General features: G+C 30.9%; 1 protein-coding gene across 3 annotated transcripts in view; it reads right to left on the bottom strand.

The window, feature by feature from the left end:
• Positions 1-13,086, bottom strand: part of LOC107165345 (uncharacterized) — a 30,485-nt gene extending 17,399 nt beyond the window's left edge. For 2 of the 3 annotated variants that reach the window (XM_015513540.2, XM_015513534.2), the window contains exons 1-4: positions 12,968-13,086; positions 2,837-2,988; positions 2,563-2,748; positions 1,613-1,714 (exon numbers count right to left, since the gene is read on the bottom strand). In XM_015513540.2, coding sequence (XP_015369026.1) covers positions 1,613-1,714; positions 2,563-2,748; positions 2,837-2,988; positions 12,968-12,980 — 453 coding nt within the window. In that variant the 5' untranslated portion in view covers positions 12,981-13,086. Of the gene's footprint in view, positions 1-1,612; positions 1,715-2,562; positions 2,749-2,836; positions 2,989-12,967 lie in introns of those variants that run through there. The other variant, XM_015513549.2, reaches the window with a different exon arrangement.
• Positions 13,087-25,968: the final 12,882 nt, after the last annotated feature.

Consider the following 25,968-nt stretch of genomic DNA (forward strand, 5'->3'; position numbering starts at 1 on the left):
TGTTTAAAAAAAATCATTGAAATGTTATTTGAATTTTTAAAACATATTTAAAAGTATAAGTCAATATCTTATCAGTATAAATTCGTTTACGTTTCGTCGTTGCATCAGTCGACAGTTATTAAGTAGAACAGAAATGGCGCATTTTGTAAACGATGCGTTACACGCATTACGACAGAACGTCATATATTATTGTACATTTTACCAACGTATTTCGTTGACGTTAATTATTAATATGTGGATCATCCCACTAACCTATTCAATTTAATGAGGTAATAATTCAGTTTTTTTTATGCAGACGAGCTGGTTAAAAAATATGCTTAATATACTGATTAGCTACTTTGGCACCCGTCGCTGTATCGAATATAATACGTCACTTTCACGAACTAAGTGGAAAAGTAATTTATCTCACGGATTGTTAATAATCATTGCCCCTAAATAGCTTACCAAAAATTACTACCTAGCATAGTCGCAATAATGATACAAAGTTCCATCCGCATTACTGACCCTAATTTATAGACAAAATTTTATTAATTTATTGTTTTTTATTACTTTTGATTTAGTGATACCGTGTCATTGATAATGATTTCGTTTGGATTTTATTGCTTCTTTTTATTCAAATGTATTTTTAACACTCCTCCTCGCCCCTCTCCCATAGATTTTAAGTATATTCCTTGGGGATGTTGCGATTAAATGACGTTAGACGCGAATCGTTAAAAAAAAATCAAAAGCTATTTTTACGTGAAAAATTTTTGAAAAACACCACTCCTATCATACCGGGAGTGTGGTATTATAATAAATTATTAAAGATACTCGTATACCTATATTTATCTTATACAACTAAACCTGCAGGAAAGTATTTTTGAAATTAATTTCCACATCGTTTTAGGTGGTGTATAATGGATTGAAAAATAATTTACTAGCGTTTTTGTATAGGGTGTACGGATGTTTACCAGTCGTCGGGATTTTGGGATATACAAAATATATTTCTAACAATGAATTTCATCTTCGATATAAACATTCTTTTAATGTCTACACTATAAATTGTAATATAATTGCATCGTAAAGTACTGCAACGGTATAAACTATGTATGCGGATGTTTATGTGATAATGCATCGGATGGCATGTGTTATAGGACTTGGTTGGTCGTTATTATACTGTTATCATTTGACCGTCGTACGGAATAAATTGTTTTAGTGTACATTTTGTATACACGGGATATGTCTCACCAGACTATAAATTGAGCTTTGGAATGTTTGCGTAATTGCCGCTAAGTGGTGTTAACGAATAGAATAGAATATTATATTACCTTTATGCGCTAATATTATAATAATTGTTATATACAATATATATACATTGTATATTATATATAATTCGCCGCTTACTTATTACCATATAATAATCAATGGACTTGTGTAAAAACGCAAAAAGCGCAAACGCACCACTTAAGTATAACAGTTATATAATTAATTTCGATTCAAAGTCAAACACACGTAGAAAGAGAAATAATATCATTCTATTTTTCAATCTGAATATACCCACCTGCCTATTACCTATAATAATATATTATATAACTGCGCATAATATGTAACAATTTCAATTAATTGTGCTCACCTTGGTGTCCTTGTCAAGCTTTTTGACATGTTTCTTATACCAAACCAGCGACTGAGAGGGCAACCACTCGTAATGATAATTTGTTTGCATCACGGTCTTCACCTGTAAACAAGTAAACGTATATTTATACTGTATTATCTTCGAATGAATCGTCAACGCAGTTTCGACAAAAAACGAAAAAACCTATGTTTTAACACTTAACATTAATTTATTATATTTTACAAAACGTTACACAAGTAAATATTTCTTTTTGTTCAAAGATTCTTAAAAAACGTTGACGCAGCGCATTTTAATATAATAATATATGGTACGTTAAAATGTACATAAGAATTTCAGGAAACGTATATGCAAATACTCGTATCCCCGCTGGAATTAAACACCTTTAGACTTGCCAGACAGATAATGTGAACATCATTAATTTCAGATTTTTTTTCTACTCTACACTGCAGATAATTTCAACGCTGTGTTCCTATATACAAGATTGTACAAGAATAGTTAAGTACTTAAATTGATGAGGAATTATAGCAGGTGCTCTTAAAATCACGTAAATTAATAATATTGATAAATGATGGTCTGATATGCTGGACAAAATTACTCTGATTGTATCGGTCTAATACGCCAGTGTATTATTAAATATTTAGTATTGAATAATACATACAATTGACCTTGGGTGCAATTACTTATACAATTATACCAGTATTGATTTTTGATTTAATGTCGCCGTGATGTATATAGGTACATGTTTATTGTTACTATAAATAAATAATTGGAAGTCTAAAGGCCAAAGCAATAAACGTTTCGATTAGTGATAATATTGTTTCATATTATCAGAGATTTAATTACCAATAATAAAAACGTACAGATTTTTAAAAATCTTAAATAACAATATGACAAAATTATTGTATAAACCTAATATTTATGTTTTTCAATCAATGGCTGAATATACTTACATCCGAATAAAACCGAGCGATTACTTCTCGATTATTTCGAAAATGATTTCTAGCTACTTTTAGCTGCGTCCGCACTCTTTTCAGTATCTTGATGTCATTGTTTCTATTTAAGTTTATCGATTCTTCGGTAGGATTTCGGGATTTCATAGACATGTATAATTCGTTGTTTTTTGCTTTCGAGGCTATCTAAACAAAACGCAAATGGTAAACAGAGTACAGATGGTGAGGGTAGAAGTATTCCAAAATAACATAAATATTAAGTATTGATACTCACTAGAATATGACCACAGTGTCTTATGGTTAACGAGGTAATGGGCACGACCGTGAAGTCTAAATCGTTATCTCTTGCAGCTGCTGGCATTGCTAAAAAGACCAATATCAAAAGTGATACTCTAGTTTTAAGTTTTCGACCTATTTTACGACTGGCTGGAATACAAATAAAATTTTTAATTACTTTTTATGACGAATTTGATGCTGTAAAAAATTAAAAATTAGAAAGTTGTATACCATCCATAATAGACCCACGTATTAAAAATAGCCAATGCAAATCGTTGAACGAAACAAGTCATTGAATCATTATAGTTGAACTCGAATTTTATCAACTAATAATAATGAAGGTATTTTTCATTATCTAACGTTTTTTAAAGATAATAAATAGATTACATTATAACTTAAGATATCTCTATATCAATGTAACTTAAAATACGTACTTATTTCAATGTATAAATTTTAAATGTAATGTAGCATATTTTATTAATATATGCATATAATATTAAAGACTCATATCGAGTTTGAAAACTGATTTTTAAGATAATGAGTCCTAAAAATGTTAATTTATTGTTAAATTAATTAACAAAAACGTGTTAATTCAATTTTGCCTAAAAAAACTAACAATTAATTTAATATTATGTGGAATTAGTAGAAGGAAAAATTATTCGATAAAAACGTTTTATATTTTTTAAATCCGCATTCTTGGCTATTCTTCGATTCACATACACACACACAATATATTATATTCATACTAAATGCGTGCGTCTATGTATACTGTTGTATGTCAGTATTGTCAGTACGTTTATTTAGATACGTTTATTTGCCTACATGCGAGCGTAACCATGAAGTATAATATTTAATACACACCCACAGTAGAACATACGTAATACCAGGTGAGTAACATATACATAATGTACTGCTGGGACATTAAACCGAAGACGATAGGCAAGTTTACGATTTAATACGGAATCTTAAAAACAATAATTAGGTATAATATTCGGTAAAAAAAAAAAAAAAAAACCAAAAAAACGACGGCGTTATACTTCGAATATTATATGCGTCGGACACACACACACACACACACACACACACACATACACATACACCGTTGCCCGAAAAAGACAGAAACACACACGATCCCTCAGCAACGACCCCGATTGTACGACCCCTATCAACCATCCCCCTTGGCTTAATGATGACGTTATTATGTTGAAGACTCGCAGTGAGATAATTATGTAGATAATACTGTTTACTCGCGGGTGCCGTGTTAAAATGTAAAAGGTCGTATATTATTATAATTTGTCGTGTTTTGGAATACGATGAAAGGATATTATGATAAAATTGTGACACGGCGCAGACGTAGGTATATGTAGTACAGATCATACGGACGAACAGACACACGTGGACTAGCACGTTTATGAACCGATTGACTCGTGTAATTGTTACAATAGTATTGAAACTATAACATTATTAATGGATCCGTAAAAAATCTGCCAAGTACCTACCAGACGGACACACCCGAGTCACCCGAATTTTTTAAATGATTGGACCGCCAGTTCAATGACTAGACATGCCAGACGGATGAACACGTGTGACGCGGAGGAGTCGTCGACGCGTTGGCTTATGCGCAAAAATGCATAGACCGCATGACCAACGTGATAATAATTATAATATTTATGAGTAATATTACGGTATCGATTACGTAGATAACACAGATAGAATAACTATTATTACAATTAATACAGTATACAGATATACAGTTAATTATTATATTAATTATCATTGCAATATTACTGTGCGACGACGATAAAAGTTACGGTGATTATACGATTTTCGTGTTCCCTGGTATGGATCACATCCCGAAATCTGGCATCCATCAAAAAACGTAAATACGATCAATACTCCAGCACACGGATGATATTATGTAATATCGAAACTTGTAGTAAACACTAAATCCGTACGATTGTAATAATTTATAAAATAACGCGTGCAATGCGGACGTGTGACGTGCGCGCCCTCGCTCGATAAATAATGATCAATCGCCTTCTTGCCGCTGCGCGAGACTGTCAGACGACGCTATAATATTTTCCGGTACTATACGTCCAATTAATTATTTCGACCGGCCATCAAATGCGTGTAGGTTCCATAATGTGTACACGTATGTCGTATATAGGTATATAGATCCTTGGTCTCGGCTGCCGCGGGACACCCGCCGCGACCCACGATCAATTTTGGCAATAATAATAACATATTATTTGTAATAATTATAAATCATGTATTATGACACGCTTGTATTTCGTTTTGTGTTTGAGGTGACCTCCCCGATTCAGATCGGAACCGAAAACTTTGTGCTGAAAAGTTATTATTATGCTATTTCTACATAATATTATTAAATTTGTACACGCATTTATGTTCCATAATCAAAGTACTTATATGCTTTTGATTGTCGAGTCACAGTGTATTAGAATATTATCAAACCATCAAAATATCATATTATTGTTTTATATTAATATATTTTCATATAATATATCCCTACACAATTTTACCTTCGTAATTCGTCAACTACACGCTACCTGTAAGTACAATAAATTACAAGCTTAGGGGTACGTGATGGGGGATTGAAATCAATCTGATGTGCCATATTTAAAATAATGTTAACTCGTTCTGATATGATTAAGTTTACTAACTACTAAGGTAAGGCTTACCATAACATTATTATATAATTAATACATTATGTTATGTTTATACCTACCTCTATTATTATACCTTATATATTACTTTTTTGAATGTCATTCATTTCACTTTCGGAACCAGAATAATTTTGGTCTACAACTCCGCATGATAACTAAGCTTTAAATACTTATATATAATTAATTGTAACTTGATCGAAATTAAAATTGAATTCATCAAAATTCTCAGAAAAATATTATGCTTTGGAACGAGATATAATTAACAATGTATGCTAGCTGTAATTCAAAAAAATGGAGTCATAATTATAACGATAAGACTATAATAACATAATTATTTTTCAGCTATTTTGTCTCGTAATAAATACAAATGGAGGGAAAAAATTACCAACATTAACTTTAATGCTTTTTAAAATATTGAGTGTTTACTATTAAAATAACCACTCTGTACTTTGTCAAAGAACTACCGATACATCCCGTCGAGGAGAGATTCCCTACATATATATATATCACCGTACTTCCGGGGTTTGTATGTAGTTATAATGTATGGTATTTTTTTTTTTTACCTCAATACACTTTATACGTTTATAACCCACTCATATACGCGTCGACCTAAACGATTGTGTGAGTACACGAACGAGGAAAACATTGGAAACAGATTTTGTTACATGGACGTTGTTTTATAGCCTCGCACTATAACGTTTCACACATAAAAGCACACGGATCACTCATTCGTTTTACATAGAAAACGATGGGTTTAATTTTTATAGTATTTCAATACTGTAATTAAATAACGCAATATAAGTTTATTTGATAAACTTGGTTTTTATAGAAAATTTCAAACTTGTTAACTAAAAACTCTGGTAAAATATAAGGTTTCGATATAATTTATACGTCAATTTTAAAATATTTTCAGTATATTAGGTAAGTATTTATATATTTTTCTAATTTATTTAAAAGGGATCCAACTTATATAATTTGATTGATTTATTAAGATATTATTTTCTTAGCATGAGAAACAACATTCACCTTTAAATTAACCGGCGCAATAATCTATGATAGGATTTAAAATTACTTTCATATTATTATTATTATTATTATTGTACCATGTTTTATAATAGTATGATGTTTGTAATATTTTATTTATATTGAATAGTATTAACCAAAGTTTTAAATAGTTTAAACGATTCAATTTTTAATTAAAAGTACGTTTAGAATTTCGTTATAAATCACGAGGACAACTTTACTTCTAAAAAAAAAAGCTTACAAAATTATGAACGTTTTACCTAATTTACATTAATTTTTAAATATGGTTTTGATCATTAAGACTATAAAATCTAAAGCTATGATGTCGACGAATTTAAAAAAAAAATATATATATAATAATAGTAATAATATAATTACCTTTTTGAAAATCTATATAAAAAAGAATATAGGTAGATATATTATAAAATTTTAAATTAATTAAAAGTATCTATTAAAGTATTATTATAAAATCCATTATTTCTTTTTTTAGGTACTTAAATACCGTGGGAATAAATAAACTGAAAATATATTTTAAATGTTTTTGCGAATTTCTTTCCACGTATTATTTTGAACAATGTTAATATTTCAACTATTAATACACAAGTTATTATAAATAACTGAACACAAAATACGGCTATTACCTACTGACATTTGATTTTGTTTGAAACCTGAATGTATATAATTGTCTCGATTAAAAATGTAAAAGTGGCATACAATTATGTTTATTGATTATAATATAAATAATATCATCATAGATAAAAATGATAAATTATTTTAGATTCTGAACGAAGTGATAAATGTATTGATTTTACAATGATGTGTGTTTTTTTTGTTTGTTTGTTTTTGTGTCTGTGTACAGCATAACTAGTCGAAATAATGCTACGATTTCAAAGTTTGGGGGTGGTTTTCGATGTAAAAGTGAATATCCTATAGAGGTCAAAAGTAGACATTTTCCAACAGTTTTCAAAAACATCGAGAAAAACAACAAAAAAATGACAGAAAAACGGGAATTTTTGCCCAAAACCAATTTTCGACCAAATCTATTTTTTTATATGGTTGTAATTCAAAAACTAATCACTGTAAATACTTAAAATTTTCACCAAATATTTATGTTAGTGATATCTATATACAGTTTAATTTTCAAAAATTTTCGACTTTTTTTGAGTTATTTATAGACCACTGCAATTTTCTTGAGAATTTTTTTTTTAAATGTCGGAAAAAAATTTTGGATGATAAAAAAAACTTGAAAATTTAATACAAGGTTCCTTATGAGCTATTCTTATTGAAGCTAAAAAAAATTAAAAATCGTTACAATTAAATTATAAGCGTTTATAGTTCAAATATTTACTAAATCTGTCGAAAACGCGAAAATTTGCAAGTAATTTTGAAGTTGAAAAATCATAAAAATGTTTGTGTTTATAACTACGAAATATTTAATGAACTAGTCGTCAGACAACATCAAATACTAAAAATTATAAATTTAAATTTTATAAATAATAAAAATATTAGTACATTAAAGTTTATTATTTATAATAACTTCATAAGTATAAATAATTATTGTATAGAACTATAGATTTAGTAATTGAAGAATAATATTTTGATATTTATCGTAATTATTTTTAGTCATAAGTTAAATTATTTTTCCTTTATTTCGTAAAGAATAAACAAGTTAATTATTGTGAGAACTCAAAACACAGTAAACACCCGCAAAGTATATTCTAAACTATACGATGATTAATCATCCGTATTTAATTATTGATTAGTAAGTATACAGCGTAATGTCGATGATCAGTAAAATCGGATGTAAAAAAAACTGGTTGGTAGGCGTATAATAATAAAGATTGTAGCCAATAATATTAGTATTATGAATCATTTTTAAACAAATATCCTGAAATATATTTACTATGTAAAATGATTATTTAATATTGTATATTCTTATATAAACATTTAAAGAATGGTATTAATTTTTATAGCATAATATGTATAAGTTTAAACCGTTCTGCAACATTTTGGTAACAATTAATTCGATGACGTGCCGTTTAAAGGTACAAAAAAGAAAAAAATTTAAACAAGTTCGCTAGGATAACTGATAATGTAGGAAGATAGATGCAAAAATTATTATGATAAATTTATAAAGATATAACAATACGTTGTTTAACGTTTGAATTTTAACACGTATTATAAGCGCTTAAGATAATACAATTTATCAATTTACATCATAATATATTATATTACTTAATTAGTATGTACCAAATACCGATGGAAATCTCAAATGCAAAGTGTGAATGATTTATGATTAAACCGTTGTATGTTGCAATAGAAACGTGAAGTACCTACACCAACATTTTGGCAAAATTATAGACAATCTAAATATAGTACACGCGCGGTTACTGTAATACATTATTTTATAAAAGTCCGTTTAAACGATTTCAAACATCAAATTGACAATTAATTTAAACAGGACGAGTAAAACGATTCACTTGTCTCGCGCGAAGATGAATGTCAGCGGACAGTTAGTGGCCGTGGCAATCAATATCTATAATGATGTTCATTAATAAATAATAATATACATGATAATATTATGCTTCAAATGCGCTGATCGCGTGTATACTGATAATAATATAATATACAATAATATGCATAACATCATATCGTAAATATAATATTATAATGTGGCGATGTCCCTAAAATGCGTTTGCAATGTAGGTATACAAGACCACCCGTTTCAGCTAAGTGCTGACTGACCGACATGATTTCGCAACGCATTACACTAATAACATAATATTTTAAAATTATATTTGGCTACATGGGCACATGGCCCGCGCAGTGATCTATATAAATAATACTATTTTAATAACGGTATGGAATATTTGCAATATAGCCGTCAGGTACCTGATGATATTTATTATGCACCGGTCGAAAGTTAAAACTAAAATAAACAAAACTATTATCAATACATATATTATATCGATCGTAGACAATTTTTGCATATAAAGGTATAAATCATTTTACCACACTGCAATATTATGCGTGTATCATCAAGCGTGAATGTCCGAAAAAAAAGCTACTATGCATTTATATGGTCATGTTATTGATGTAGTACCTATACTGCCTTCGTGTATATTGCATTTCTGTTGATTGTCGTCGATGACAAATATTGTCGGGACTTATATAAGTAGGTAGTAGGTACACGCATTTTGTAGGTCGCGTTTCCGAAATATTTCATCATTGAATTTATCGTAATACAAAACATTGTGGTTTATAGTTTTATATACCTACCTACTATACGTTATTTGGGGCTAATGAAGTTATATTGATGTTTAACTAAATTATAAAAATGATCACTTGGCCGATATTTGCACTATTGCGGCGACGATTATACCTATGCCAGAAACTTATGATTACGATTGTAAGATAGGTACTTTTTCCACAGCGATACTGCGGATTCCGTGTTTTTCATTCCGAGGGACCTATTAGCGCCAGAAATCTTAACACCTCAGCAATTTTCTTGACTATCTCAAGATTAAACCATATAGGTAATACAGTTCCATTCTTCAGCGGCAGTTTTTCCGCTGTTCCACCATAACGACTGCGCACACTCGATAAATTCAATAAGGATTCACAGCATCGTGTAGCAGCAGTCAACAACAGGTGTCTAATCTCGACGATTAATATACAAACCGTAATAATATAAATTACGTACGAATGTGCGTCGTGTGTGTTTGTATGAGACAAAGGTACGATCTGATAGCCGATTGTGCTCAGGCTTCAAACACAAGACATAAATCGGAGGAGGAAAGCGAGACAGGTGATCTTGAAATAATAATGATAGATATAGTTAGGTAGTGTAAAATAAATAAAATAAAAAGAGAATTACACCCAAATATACAGCTCCGGGGTGTTTATGGCCTAACCTTGATGATGCATATAACTTGTTTTAATAATAATAATCAAAAAAAAAAAACAGTTCGAAATAATTTTAACTTAATATAGATATGCATTTATACACGAATTAAGTGACGTCAAGTCCGGTATATTATACTTATAATAGAATTGATTAACATATTAGATGTGTTCAGGAGGGTGAAACAATAATGAAATTGAACGATATTTTAATTTTAAATATTATACTAACTCCGTCTTATAGGATTGTCCTGGCTCATCGATATTTATATTATTATATACGACCCGAAATTAACAAATGGTCCATTAACTTCTTTGTTTGTATTTAAATGATTTTTATTCCTGAATTGTAGTTGGCCCACACTCAAACTCATCTGGTTGACTCTCTAAGCGGCCCTATTCAAGGTTTGTGTTTACGAGTAGGGATATAGATACATCAATATCACCTTCCCCTTTGCCCCATTATGTCTATATAAATATAACATCAGAAAAGGCTGACGATCGAAACAAAATGACTAATCTATTATCATGTACTATATATAGAGTGATCATCTTTAGTGACAAATGAAACGATTTCATCATTCCGGGAGACTTCGGAATGATCCTCGAACGAAAATTATTCGTCGTCGGTGTTCGTCGATAGCCATTATCCACTCGTCACTTAATCGGCCAACCGGAGATCGGAATAACTGTAATACACAGCTGATGTGACCAATAAAAACATAATTTCGCAAGGCTGCCATGCATTGTGTCCAATAAAGGATGGAACAATGTTAAATGTTTTTGGATAATGATGTTATTACCTAAATATAATATAAATGTTTATTTTTTATATTATTTCCAGAAAAACAGTTATTTTTTAAATTCCAGAACGATAAAAATTGAATATTTTTCAAAATCATTTTACACCTATTATTTTGACTTGTGATACTATACTTATAGTATATATAATAATATGTTTACGTTGCTCATCCCTAAAATATAAAATCAATTCATTTTTTTCGGAAAAATATAGAACGTTGTAATGTCACTATAAACTAGTTACTGGGTATACCTATAATTAGTGGTATTACATAGGATCGAAATCGTGAAATTATTCACCTGTTTTTTGATGTTTTACTTAGAAATTTGTACATGTACAATACGTCAGTATGTCACTATAATACGCAATTACGCAAATATATTATACAGTAATAGTTGATCAAAATATAAGCTATACAACGAACATATATCTATATTTATAAATATTTATAAATAAAGGGTGATTTTTTCATCATTATTTCAAAAAGTATCAATGTTTTTGAAAATATTTTTTTACAATGTTTCATGTTATTAAAAAAACAACGTTTTTATTAAAAAATTATGTTTTTTAATATTTTTTATCCTTGTAATTTTTTAAGTTTTTACTTATTTGAATGACAACCTAGAATTTTAATTTCATATTCCAAAGCAGAATATTTTTCTAAGGATTTTGATACGTAAAAATCGAATTTTGGACGAGTAGTTTATGAGTTAAAGTATTTAAAGTTTAGATTGGTAGAGTGGAGTGGTAAGGGGTTACCCCGCAAAATGTTTTTCCACTATTCCACTTCTCTAAAATTTAAATACTTCTAACTCATAAACTACTCGTCCAAAATTCGATGTTTACGTAGGTATCAAAATACTTAGAAAAATATTCTGCTTTGGAATATGAAATTAAAACTCTAGGTTGTCATTCAAAAAAGTAAAAAATGACCACATGAAACTTTGTAAAAAATATTTTCAAAAACATTGATACTTTTTGAAATAATGAGTGGTTCATGATAAAAAAATCACCCTGTATAGATCGACAAATGGGTAATTCCAATACATACTTAAATTGACTAAATTTTCTTTGGACGATTCCTTAATAAAAGCTACCTAATACATTAATACACATATATATATATATATATATATATATGAATATACATTTTACACAAAATTGATTTACGACCATCGTTCTTGAACTTCAAAATAGTAATGTCTATTTTTGTAGATGACAAGAATACGTAAACCCTTAATCTACAGTTTCCAAGTTAAAAAGGAGAAAGGAGATCATATCAAATTATGGGATTCCATAATTCATAAACTTGTTCAAGACGTAGAAATATATCTGAAATTAAAGTCCAAAATACATAGTACGCAGGCACACTGACACTGCACATGGATGCGGAAAACGTATACATTATGATGCCTATACGAGGCGAATCATGGTATAATAACATAACAACAAAAATGCTGTAATCTACCACCATCAGTGGCGTGCTAAATCAATCGAGATTAAATGAAATTTAAGAACTCGCCAACTCAACATACGGACTTAAATAATTTTTTGTAATTATTATACATTTTATCACACAACCACCCAATTTCGACTCGAGGCAATAATAGCCTCAAAAATCTTTTCCGGCACGCCACTGAGTGTACCAATACGCGACAATGTTATATTTTAATACTATAATATACGGTGTGAGTTAAAAGTTATGCGATCGTCTCACCTTTGAACACCATGTCGTCGTCGGATCGTATACGGCGAGTCGGTGCATCGACCGCGCAGTCTGCAGCCCATCGTGTCCGGCACTAGTAAATAAAAAGAACACACTGCGCACCGTCGGCAGCGCGCACACACGGCGTGTCGCCGCCGCCGCCGCATTCCCCCCTACGACACCGCTTAGTACCCCCGCGGGCCCCGACGCACCCGTTACATTGCGGTGCACCACTACCGCACATCGTCGTATAATATTATTATAATAATACGACTATTACAATACTATACTACGACACCCGTCTAACACACATACACACACACACACACGATAATGATATCGTTAAGACGTGATAAAAACAATAATAATGTGTGACGACCACGAAGTACGCGACGACGCTGACGTCGGCGTCGGTAGACAACGCGGTACCAGCTGCAGCCGGCTTAAATGGTGCCCAATATAATATTATTATTATCATTACATTAACGATCTGACACGCGTTTGGGTAAGGCCACCGTGGTGCAGCCGCCACGTGAACTTATGATATTATCACGAGCGAGATTTCAAACAATTATTTGACCCACCCACCCGCCAATTTATTAACAAAATATAAATCAAGTGCCTAGTACAGTAGTATTTATATACCATTCCTATCTAACGTCTACTTACTAAAAAAAAAAAAAAAACTATACGACTATAATACGAGTCTTCGGACTCACTGCAGAAGTAGTATATAACTATACCGGAGGCGCCGCCACTGATCATCGCGTAAAATAGGTCGTGATCGCTTTGGGCGGCGTAGGCAGATTTAGGAACGAGAAAAGTGTTGGTATAGACACATAAAACACATTTACTAAACGTGTTGTAATTACGAGCATGGGAGCATGATGAGCTTTTATGTCTTACGACTGGCACATACAACGTCATTCTATCATTACAATAATATTACAATGGTATCTTGATTCAAAATATGAAATATACATATATATAGGTAAATAAAAAAATCGATTTCCTTTGCTGGCTTTCATGTGTTATTAATACTCAAATTATAATATACCATTGTTTCAAAGTTCATAAATCATAATATAATATGCTAATAAATTAATATTATAATACTAAGTTTTAATTATAACTTAGGCTATATATTTGATACAAACATAAATACGTAATATAACGCTTAGTGCAATATTTTACATGATATTATGTACTATACAAAATTTATAGAGTATATGTCTTAAGCCGGACTCACACCGATGCAGTGGTAAAGAATTGCAACGACTCACTGCATACGATGCACTGCATATATCCAATACTAGCTTTGAGTGTACCACCCAGCCAGTGTTGCTAGCTCTCGGATGGCTGACCCGTTCATTAGTATCGAATCCTTGATACATAATATGCAAAAAAAAACGTGTTCTATAACCAACTGTACACCCTCTTGATAAGACCTACTACAAATAATCACCCATTGGTCACCATGTTGTCGCAGGTGAATTTATAATTAAAAAAAGTAATATGCAATTCAGTAATCGTTGAATGTTTATATTACGAGTGTACATCGTGTATACATATCATAGCGTGCAATAATTGTATATTGAGAGGCGCTTACAGAATTATTATAATATGATTCGCACTCTTAATGCGACCCACCGCTGCCGTTTCGGTGATGTGACTATCGTGCGGAGCTTCTGTATGAAAACCTCAAGTGTCAGTGTTATGCAGCCGCGGCGATACGGCCATAGGCATATGCGTATAATATACAAAAGCTGGACGGTATACAATAACTGATATTATAATATTATATCAAAATATGATACGATGTGAAACTCCGATTCGGTACTGAACAAGTCGATTACAAATGATTCTAGACAGCGCCGTCTCCAAAAGCGGCCAACTGAGGGTACTATACATAGGCGCATATTATTTAAGTGTTTGTCGGCAGTCTGCGGGCCATACAACGATGCTCGTTCAACGTTCTTTCATAGAGTTCCTACGCGACTTATCGTACCACGCATTATCTTATTTGTTTTGTACTTCGTACGACCACTCAACCAACTTTGACGATCGTCGGCTTGGATTTCACTAATCATTCACTTATTTTTTTCAGGTTCCTACCAGAACAGACCCGATTAATGTTTTTCTCGAGGTCCAGAACCAGTATCGATATAATCAAAAGATTCTATAGGTTGTATACCAAAACCTAACCCTGTACGTTTGACTTATCTCGTATAACCAGACACGTAGGGGGTCCAGAATATGTCTGGTCCACCTTAATATGTGTCCGGTCTTAGGCCAGCCCACCCAAAGTGTTCAGAGGCACCCAGTGGCTTTTAATTGTTTCCAAATTTTAAATAGATTTCCTATAAAACATAAAAATAGAAAAATACTTTTATACTAGTGCTTAAATTATATTTATTGTATTTCATTAAAAAGTTGTGTATTTATCATTGTAAAATATTTGGATTTTATTATCATTACAATTATTATTAGAAGCATTATTTTGTATTTGATATTTGTTTATGTATTTGAACGTATTTTTTTTTTTTATTACATTCATTATTAGTTACTAGAAAAATGATAAAATATGGTATTATTAGGTTATATACTTATATATTTGTAATAATTATAAGTATAACTACCTTTTTACAATATAGAAATGTCGGGAACAGAGGCGGTTTTTGTATTGTTTTTGATGTATTATACTTAGTGGTGCAAGACAATATGTAGACACCCACTCACTCCCCCCCTTCATATTAGAAATTACAAATAAAGATTTTTTTATAAGTTTATAGTTTATAATTATAAGGCCCTTATATTCTTAACTCGACGCTTTCAACAGTTTCAGCCACGATTATCATTTATCAAATGTCATTGATTTATTACTTTTGTCATTTATTAAAAATTAAAATTAAACATTGCGGTCAGCACATGCTCAACCAAGACCACCCACCTCCCTAACATTGGTGGTGCAGTGCAGCAAAAACAGTATACTCGAACCGCCTCTGGTCGGGAAGGAGAGGGCCCACCTAACATTGGCCCACCAAGTGAATAATTTTCTGACTACGTGCCTTTGTATAACTGATTTCTGAACGTTAATTTTGCACGTGATGGTGCAACGGTATTCATTCGAAATAGTGAAAGTTATAACTGCGGAGTAATAAAAGATTGAAAATTAAAACATCGAAAGTATTTATGTATAGCGAAATCAAGTACATATTATTATCATTAACAGTGGATAAATGAAAAAGTCAAAATAAATCAGTGATAATTCTATTTGCATGTACACAATTTAATAGGAAGTTGTTTATTGCCTTATTGGGAATTATATTGAAATACATACAGATATAAAGATAATGAAAGTGTAATAAATTCACATAATCTGTGCGATAGCTGGTCAAATACTAATAAAAATACAAATAGTATAGCGAGAACGTCGACAAGTACATCCGTGGTTGTTTCCATTTTGTCTATTGAGTGTGACAATAACATGACGGTCAGGTAACAAGAGTATCTCTTTATGACTTTTCAGGATTTTGTTCTGGGTAAGTTTTTTTCTTATTTTTCGCGTTTATTAAAGAAATCAACAAGCTGTAAATATAACCTTTTTGTAATAACAGTAAATTATGTGTGCAATTACATAGAATATAACCATCACAAACAACTTGGCCTGCCATAACCCACGGACAATCATAACATAGTTATAGCCTAATATAGCAAAACAAAAGATGAAAATTTAATTTGATAAAAGGTATACTTGTATCGTACCTCAACGTAGGTACTCACCAACAAATATTCTTAAGATACGGTTTCGCTGAATAGACTGCAGGACGATGCCGCGTTTATCGTTAACTACCGGACCGGACGTCTATAATCTGTACATGGCGTGCTGTTCCACTGTTTGACGCTGCAATGAAACCGTACCTTAATGCGTGTTTGGCCTCACATAATAAATTAAAAAATTCAGTAAAAATATATTAGTCATAAATTAATTTAAAACTTGTAATTTCATGTACGTAGTTAAAAACGTGTACGATGTAAAATTCGAAGTCTGTGTACCTATATGTATGTATTGAGGCCCATCGTAGGCGTATCGTAGCACCGCCTGCGCCTATGGTAGTTGCGACACCCTTCACAAACTGACCAAAAAATAACAGCGTTAACCCTTTTCGTCACGATCGATACGGGGCGGGAAAACAAGTATCGCGGGCGTGTATCATGAGCGTACCAGCCACGTGTTATGTAAAATAAGTATCCTATTCGACATCGCGTTATAAAATTTTGCATAATGTATACGCAATAATAATAAAATATAGTATTTGCGACCGTATACAATGTTAGAAGTAATCAATTATTATTAAAACATTGGTAGTATTAAACATACTATATATAGTATAGTGGTGGTTGTCCTTAAAATAATATGTGTTATTGAGAATATTTCTGAGCATCCACCTACAAACGATAGCTGTATTTAGCTGAATATATAAACACTTAAGAACAATCATCTCCTTGTTATCTATGACCATGTACATCTCTAATATACGATCAAAGGGTCACATACTCACATATATTTCCAAATTTCCAAACAATAAAACAATTCGGGAATAATAACAGCAAGTATTTATAAACAGACCTAGTTAAGACAAAATTGATTTTTTTTTCTCTAACCTAACCTAACTCAAAAATAAATATCAAACTGTGGAGACTGGACATTTTTACTAAATATAAAAATTACTAGGCATAAAATAATTTTCAAAATATTTCAACTTGTTAAGCTATTTACCTATACACAGATTAAAGTTTCTACATTTTTTAAGTTTTTTTTTGATTTATTCGATTCCATGTAGGTTGGTTAATAACTATTTATTATACAATGACTCACTATAGTGCAACATTTAAAATAATATAATATGAATATGTTATGGTTAAACTATATAATTATATTAAATTATTGTATAATAAATAAATAAATAATTATATTAATCACATAACATCCAATCTGCCATCCACCAACCAAATGTATGTGTTGCTTAAGCTCGATATAAGCTATCCTATATATTATAAAGTATATAAGCTATCACCACTGAATTATACTACCTGTATGCAGGGACGGCCTGGGAGAAAAATTCAGGCCGGGAAAATGTATTACCCAGGCCACTTATTAATGTTTACTTTTAGGCGTTACTATAGTGGTGGAGGGGGGTAAGGGATTGCTGAGCTTATATTCTACTCCCACGCTACCAATTTATTTATTATCTTATCTTTTAGTTTTTATTATATTATTATGTAAGAGGACATAAATAAAATAGACTTTCAACCTTCAATCAGTATCAATATTTTAGTGAAACTGTACATCTCGATTAAATTTCGAAACATGACATTCTAGTTTCTAGTTACACCTATCTCTATGACTCTATAGATTTTCTTTAAAGAAATGAACAAAAAGTTCAATTAGCCACTATATGCTTGAATTTTTTATAACAAATTATATTTTATAAACAATAAAATAGAATTATTATTATAGCTGGTGTGTAAAATGTAAATACGTTTCATAGAATAATATTATTGTAATAATTTCTATCGGTTATCAATATAGTTGGATCGGACTAAAAATAGAGTAGGAGGTATGGGCTGTGAATATTATTATTATTTAGGTACTATTTAGATAGCAATCCCGGACCCGCATTCGTGTGCGCTAGCCGCGAAGTACCTAATCTCTCCGAACTCCGACGAAACATACATAATAATAACAATGCTTTTATGCATTCCAAACAAAGCTGGGCAAGTTAGTCATTTTTTTTAACTAGTTGAAGTTAAGTTTCTTTAGCAAAAAAACTAACTAAGTTAGAACATAAGTTAGTTTCTGAAACTGTCCAAATTTTTAACTTAGTTAGTTAGAAGTTAGTTTGGTGAAAATAGTAACTTAAGTTAGATTAGAAGTTAGAAGTTAGATTTTTTTTTTAGATTAAAAAACGTTTGTGTTCAAATGTAAGTTATATCTAACTTATATTATTGATAAAAACTGAAAAATTGAATTAATCACCTAGTAATTTGATCACATGTTCTAATTAGGTAAGTAATAATTTCAAGTTCTTGGAATTTTAGTTATTACTTATTAAAACATAAATGATGAAACAAAATAAAAAAATATATATAACAGTATGACAACATAAAATATAAATATAAAATAACAATACATAACAGTCATAGTGTAATCAGATATTTTATGTTTTATTTAAAATATTCATTAAATTTTAACAAAAGTGTCATTTCAAAGTTGTTATCAGACATAGACCCACGCCTTTCATCAAATAATTGCCCTCCAGCGCTAAAAAGTCTCTCCACGTGAGCACTAGAGGGAATACTAGTATTATATCGAATATACAATTTTTGTATTTCTTTAGAAAATACAGTTAATGAAAGTTTAGGAGAAGAGTTTGAATAATCATTAAATAGATTTTGAACTTTATCTGTTTCTGGATTTTCTATAGTATCAAAATGTAAAAAATCATCATATGTGACTTCATTGGTATCATCATTTAAAATACTGCAATAGACAATAGTAATAATAGTTATATAGATAAATGGGCAAACCAAGACCAACAATAACACTACCACGAAAATTCGATATCGTGTCAAATGCCTACTCTCGGTTTAACCCACCCGTATAGATAGTATTTATATTTACATTCTACGGACTAAGTGGAAAAGCCATGGTTCCTGTGAGTACATTATTATAAATAGTAAATACTAATAATTATTATCCATGAACCTATAATCCATATTCTATATATATATTTTATATAGCTTTTAGAATTTTGGAATGAAAAAAAAGTAATAATAATAATAATAATAAACTAACTAGTTAGTTATTTTTCCAACGAGTTAGATTAGAATTATTTTACCCTTTCAATTCAACTCGTTAAGTTTGAAAGTTATTGTATATTAAAACTAACTAGTTAAGTTAGAAAGTTACTTAAAAAGTAACTTTCTAACTTAATTTTAACTTTCTAACTAGTTAGTGCCCAGCTTTGATTCCAAAATACCCATGAGCAACTCTAGTTGTTACTTATTATATAGTAATAAGCACTAATAACTTATTATATTACAATTTACTGGCAAGGGGTGTTCTAATCGGGATTTTTATACTGTATAGTATACAAGTTTACTAATATTAAATATGTAATTTTAGTGTAAAGAAATTAAAAACTACCTAATTATTTTAAAAAATAATGTGATACAGCCGTCAGGCCAATGAAAAATCCCAATAGGGCAGGCCACCGGGAATCTCCCGGTATCCCGGTGGGCCAAGCCGTCCCTGCCTGTATGGGCTGTATGGCTATATATTATATAAAATGCAATACGTTTTGAGTTAACATGTGACATCATGGTAACCAGTCACTCAGTAATGAGTTGATCAATATAGAAGTTTATAATCTTCAGTTATTTTTATGATGTACCTATGGTGTAATTACGATTCAATGTTGATGTAATTAAATTGAATGAAAAACATATTTTTCATAGGTACCTGACAGTAAAACTAAACGGGAAGCACAATCGGTATACATAAATTGACCATAATAAATAATGAATACAATATAATATATTGGTGCAGTGATATAACTTAAATCCAAAATTTGTTCTGATCGTAACTGGTTCATGTCTGTGCAAAAACCTTGAAAAAATAGGCGCGTTAACCCTTTTGTTCGCGATCAATACTACGGGGCGGAGAAAAAAGTCTCACGGGCGTGGATCATGCGCGTATCCAACACACGTCATGCAAAATAAGTATACCTACGATACCGTATTATACATTTATAATATCTAATATACACATAATATAACAATAATAATATAATACAGTAATCGCCACTTAATGGGACTCGTTCGTCTATTACTTAATATAATATTTTTCTAACACATACCTATAGGTAAAAATACGTTTATTACCTACTTATTATTATACTAGCTATACGCTGTCTATCCCCTGTATGGCCTGTATATGTATGTATTTTTTACATTTTGAAGTCTATTTTCTTGTTTTAATCACATATATGTGTATAATTTGTTGATTATTGCTATTTCTTCGACTCATCAAAATGTATTAACGTTTTAAAGAAAATGTTTTTTACATAATTTTAAAATTATTTTGAAACACTTTAAAAAAGCAGAAAATCATATTTATATCTAGGAATGTAATAAATCGTGTTCAATGTTCTTGTTTTTTATTCCTTGTGAGTGATAAGATACATAATATTAAAAATTACATAAGTAGGTAAATGCATAATTATGAACATTTATAAGTAAGTACCTTTACGTTTTAATTTGATCTTGCATGACCAAATTATATATTTTTTATCACAAATTACAATAGATATTATGTTCCATAATAATAATTCTACCACTATATATGTACCTTTCGCCTCAAATTCACTCATTCAATCAATGAAATCAGCGCTTGGGCCCTAAATTGATTCCAATAGACGGAGACTACAACTATACAATACAATATTTGAGATCGTATCCAATCGTACAATCGATTATATTATTGTGTAGGTACAATGCGCATAGTAAAAATAATAATAATATGCGCATCGGATCGGACACAATAATCCGAGTGGTATATCGTGAATTCCGTACAATAATAATAAATAATAATAATAATCGGGTGGCGCGGTCGGTCACGGGGTGGTACTGCGATTTTTATGCGTATAATAATGATACGGTCGAGGCGCCCTCCCGGTGGGCGAGCGCGCGCGCGTACCCGTCGCCGTCCGCCCCGAGACATGCACAATACTCGTACACAACAAACGCTTACGCCGACCGTGTCCAATGACTGTGTTGTCAATGTTTTCCTCGCGGGTATACAGACCGGCAAGGTAAATTATAATAGATAATTATTATTTATTATTTATTATAATATACAGGGTGATTCATCGGATATGCCGTAGCTCACCCCCGAGTTTCTCTTGTACCTATAGCGAATTTATTAAAATTATGATTTTCGAGGTGATTTTTTCGTCATGTAAGGACCATATATTTTAAAATACACGAGTTTTGTACGACATTTAAGTGTTTCCGGTGTTCATACAAACTTACTTTTTTCAAACAAGCACCAAGATTATTTAATGTAAATATTTTACGAAGCACAAAGTGTTTGAAATAATTAGATTTCGAACTGTATCTCATAAGATATTAAAATGTAGGTATAAAATAATCTTTAAAATTAATTTTAAAACATTTTAAAATAGATGTGTAATATATTTTAACCTTGTGACTAGCATATATTAGACATTTCTTAAAAACTTAAAACATCATTAGATTAATATATTACTAGTGTTTAAAACTCATTATATCTTATAAGCCTTCTATAGCTATTATTCATGTACTAAATGATTATAGGTCCATAGATGATAGACCTATTAAAATTTTCTTGATTAACAACCTACAAAATAAAAAACTGCTCGTTGGGATACATACATTTTTTGAAGAAAATCATCTGCTGTATAGTTTATACAGTGAAAAAGAATGGTTCTCGTTTAAAAAAAAATAGTACTGCAAAAACACGCAACTCGATATATTATTTAGATTATTTTCCACAAAGACATTTTTTGATTAATAAATAAGTTTTTGTTATACCATGAAAACCAACATTTTACGAAAAATAGGTTGAAAACGAACCTGTTTAGCCCAAAAAAAAAAAAAATAAAACATATTTATGTTAAAAATAATTTTAAATCGGTAGAAGACCCTCCTTAAAATAGGATACAAAAAATTTGGTAATTTTAAAATATAATGCAACCTCCCTTAACGGACACCTTCAAATAGAGGACATTTTTTCCGGAACGGAGAAATTGTCACTATTATTACACAGGAAAACCCCTAAATACCGGACACTTTAAATAACGGACACTTTTATGATAATTTCATTTTGATTTTGACAATTCTAAAATATAGAATAATCGTAGAATACCGTAATAAATATCTATCTAATCTATTATAGTTTTAAGTTAATCTTATCTTGTCCATGATCACGTCGATTAAACATTTATTAAACATTACTATTTCCTACTCGTATTTAATTGTGTTTGTGATTCCATTACTACGAACGTATCCTTAAACGTATTGTCTCCAACACAGTTAAATTAGAAAATGCCTTGATACACGAAATTACTATGCATCAAGGCATAAACAAGTAAAATTAACTGAATTTTTCATATAATTTTGAATAATATTATGTACAATTAATATTTTCATTAAAATAATAGAAATATAATAGATTATAAATATTATATAAATAAATAATAATAAAATATGTAATTATTAATTTCTCCGAGTTATTTTTGAGAATTAACCCCCTCTCCCACCTCTGAATAACGGACAACATTACGGCGACCGAGAGTGTCCGGTATTTAGAGGTTTCACTGTATTATGGTTAAAAATTCCAAAACTCAAAACTCGACTAGATTAAATGATTTTTCAATTAATTGAAAGCACAATATGCAATAAATTGTAGTATTTTTTATAATTAAAACCTTGAAATTATACTGTTTTAATGATCCTAAAAAACTTTTAGATTAAAATTGACACCCGTAGCGTTATCAAATAATTGCGTATTTTTGTTCTAAAAATACAAATTATAAAATTCTCCAGAACTAAGCTTATTGCAGTGTGGATAAATCCTAAAGACAAATCGTGACGGTTGTAGTTGTTAACCACTTTTGAGTTTAACTATTTAAATAACTACATATGTACACAATATAAATTTAGATTTAACTCAGATATTAGCATAGAACAATATTAGCTTGGCTACTATGGTTTGTTATCTAAATTAATCATTATAACGAGTCAATTATTTTTATAATTTTTGATACGATATACCTACCTCGGGCTACCTACCTTTCTAACTTATAACTTTATATCGTAAAGAAGTATACATTTAACTGATATATACTATAATAAATAAGAGACTAAATATATCTGAAATAAATGACCTATTAGCTAATAATAACCGTAAGGGTAAAATTAAAATTAAAACTTTTTAACTTGGATTAAACGTTTTACCTAGTTAGTGGCTATACCGCGCGTTGTGTACTCCTATTATATATAGATAGGTAGATACGCATTTATGACATGATGGGACGTGTAATGTGTGTCGTATAACATAATTATTATATTATACGCTATCATTTATACACACGCATAATAGCATAATATAGGGTGTCGCGTCCTGTGGCGGAGTATTTGACTTCGTTTTATTACGCCGGGGGAGGCCTATACAAGTCATCTTACAAACTACGACACCCGGTGCACCTACTCTTACACTTATGTTATGTTCCTATAAATAATATATTTTATGTACACAATAAAATACTTGTTTGCATACGACTCTGGACCGGGTCGGCCCGTCTGTCCGTCTCCCTCGGTCGCCGCCGCCGCGTCGTGCACCTATAATAATACCTTTTATCATCTGCGCGCGATGCGTGCGGTGTTCGGGTGGGCGCCCGCTGAGTGCCGACCCGGGTAGCTGCAGAGGTTTTAAACGGTAGTTATAATGACGTCGTATGCACCGCGATGTATATACCATACAAAGGCGCGTGTATCGCATGCGGGCGGCGGCCTCGTCGGAAGCCTTTTTTCTCCGTCTGCTGGAATTTGCCACCCACGCCATAATAATAATGATATCGTCAAACGACGAATACGGGACGTCGCCGCGATTCATACACACACACACACACACATAGAAATACTAATAATAATAAGTGTTATATAATAAATAACGAACGAGCGTCGCGTCTCCTCGTATATATACAATGCGCACGACCGACCGGTCGGAAGACCGAAAAAACGTTTGTGGACAATGCAAGCGACACCGAACGAATGTCACGAGTTACGGATCTTCTCCCCTTCTCCACTCACCCATCGATATAAACGTTTCAATTTTGTTTGAATTTAAGTATAATATTGGAATTTGGTACCTACGTTCAAGTGACGGATTCGAATTCCGTTACCGTTCTTACTACGACAAGTACAATAATATGATATTATTGTACATTATATTATTATTATGTGATTATTTAATAAGTCAATTTGCCAAAATGATTTCATTTTCATTTTGATGCAGACACTATAATTGCACTGCAGCTAATGATCGATTCAGTCATTTTTGTATTTCGTCACCATCGCCGTCGTACAACGAAATCTAACATACATATTAGGTGCATATTACGTAATATATTACATGGTGTGTTGTGTTTTACACTCGCAGTTATTTTCAACACTGTTCACCGTTAAATGATTTTCAGTAGAAAAATATTTATAATTTTTAAGACTATCATTTGTCATATACTTGTTTGAAATTTATTAAGGCTGGTTTTTAATATTAAATTCATTAGGTACATTTTTCGTTTTAAAAAGAGTATAAGTGTCTATATCTTCACCGCTAATTAATTTACTTTGTACATATAATTATGCTATACTTCCAACTTGGTCATTAATGTTTAGTTATGTGCAGTAAATTACGAGGAACGTATTATAATGTTTGTAACATTCGCTTTGGCACGTATCCACGTCGTATACGTTTAACGTATTCCGCAAATGATTCACACTGAGGCAGCTACTCGCGTCTTAAAAGTTAAAGTGTAACCGGTAGTACATTATTAAAACGATGTCTTTGAACATTTGAACATTTGAACGCCGACAAAAGTACTTACGTGATGTAATACTTTTTTGTTGCATCTAAGTTAATTTAATGATAATAATAATAAAAACAATTAGAATTTATAAAATGTTATTTAAATATATAGTATTTATAATTTCTGCGTAAAAGTATCACGGTGTACTCTGAACTATTATTTTGTATTATTATTGTTTATTTTTTATAAATAAACCATAGGGTATCTATAAAAATTAAGTAAACTAAATAATTCCAGGGTTAGGTTAGGTAATTATTCTTGATTATACATTAAGAACTATAGATACAAATATGCAATTTAATCCCTGAACATATTTTATTA

Source organism: Diuraphis noxia, unplaced genomic scaffold (genome assembly GCF_037042655.1).
Source record: "Diuraphis noxia isolate RWA-SAM2 unplaced genomic scaffold, SU_Dnox_SAM2 contig0002, whole genome shotgun sequence".
NCBI classification, from domain to species: domain Eukaryota; kingdom Metazoa; phylum Arthropoda; class Insecta; order Hemiptera; family Aphididae; genus Diuraphis; species Diuraphis noxia.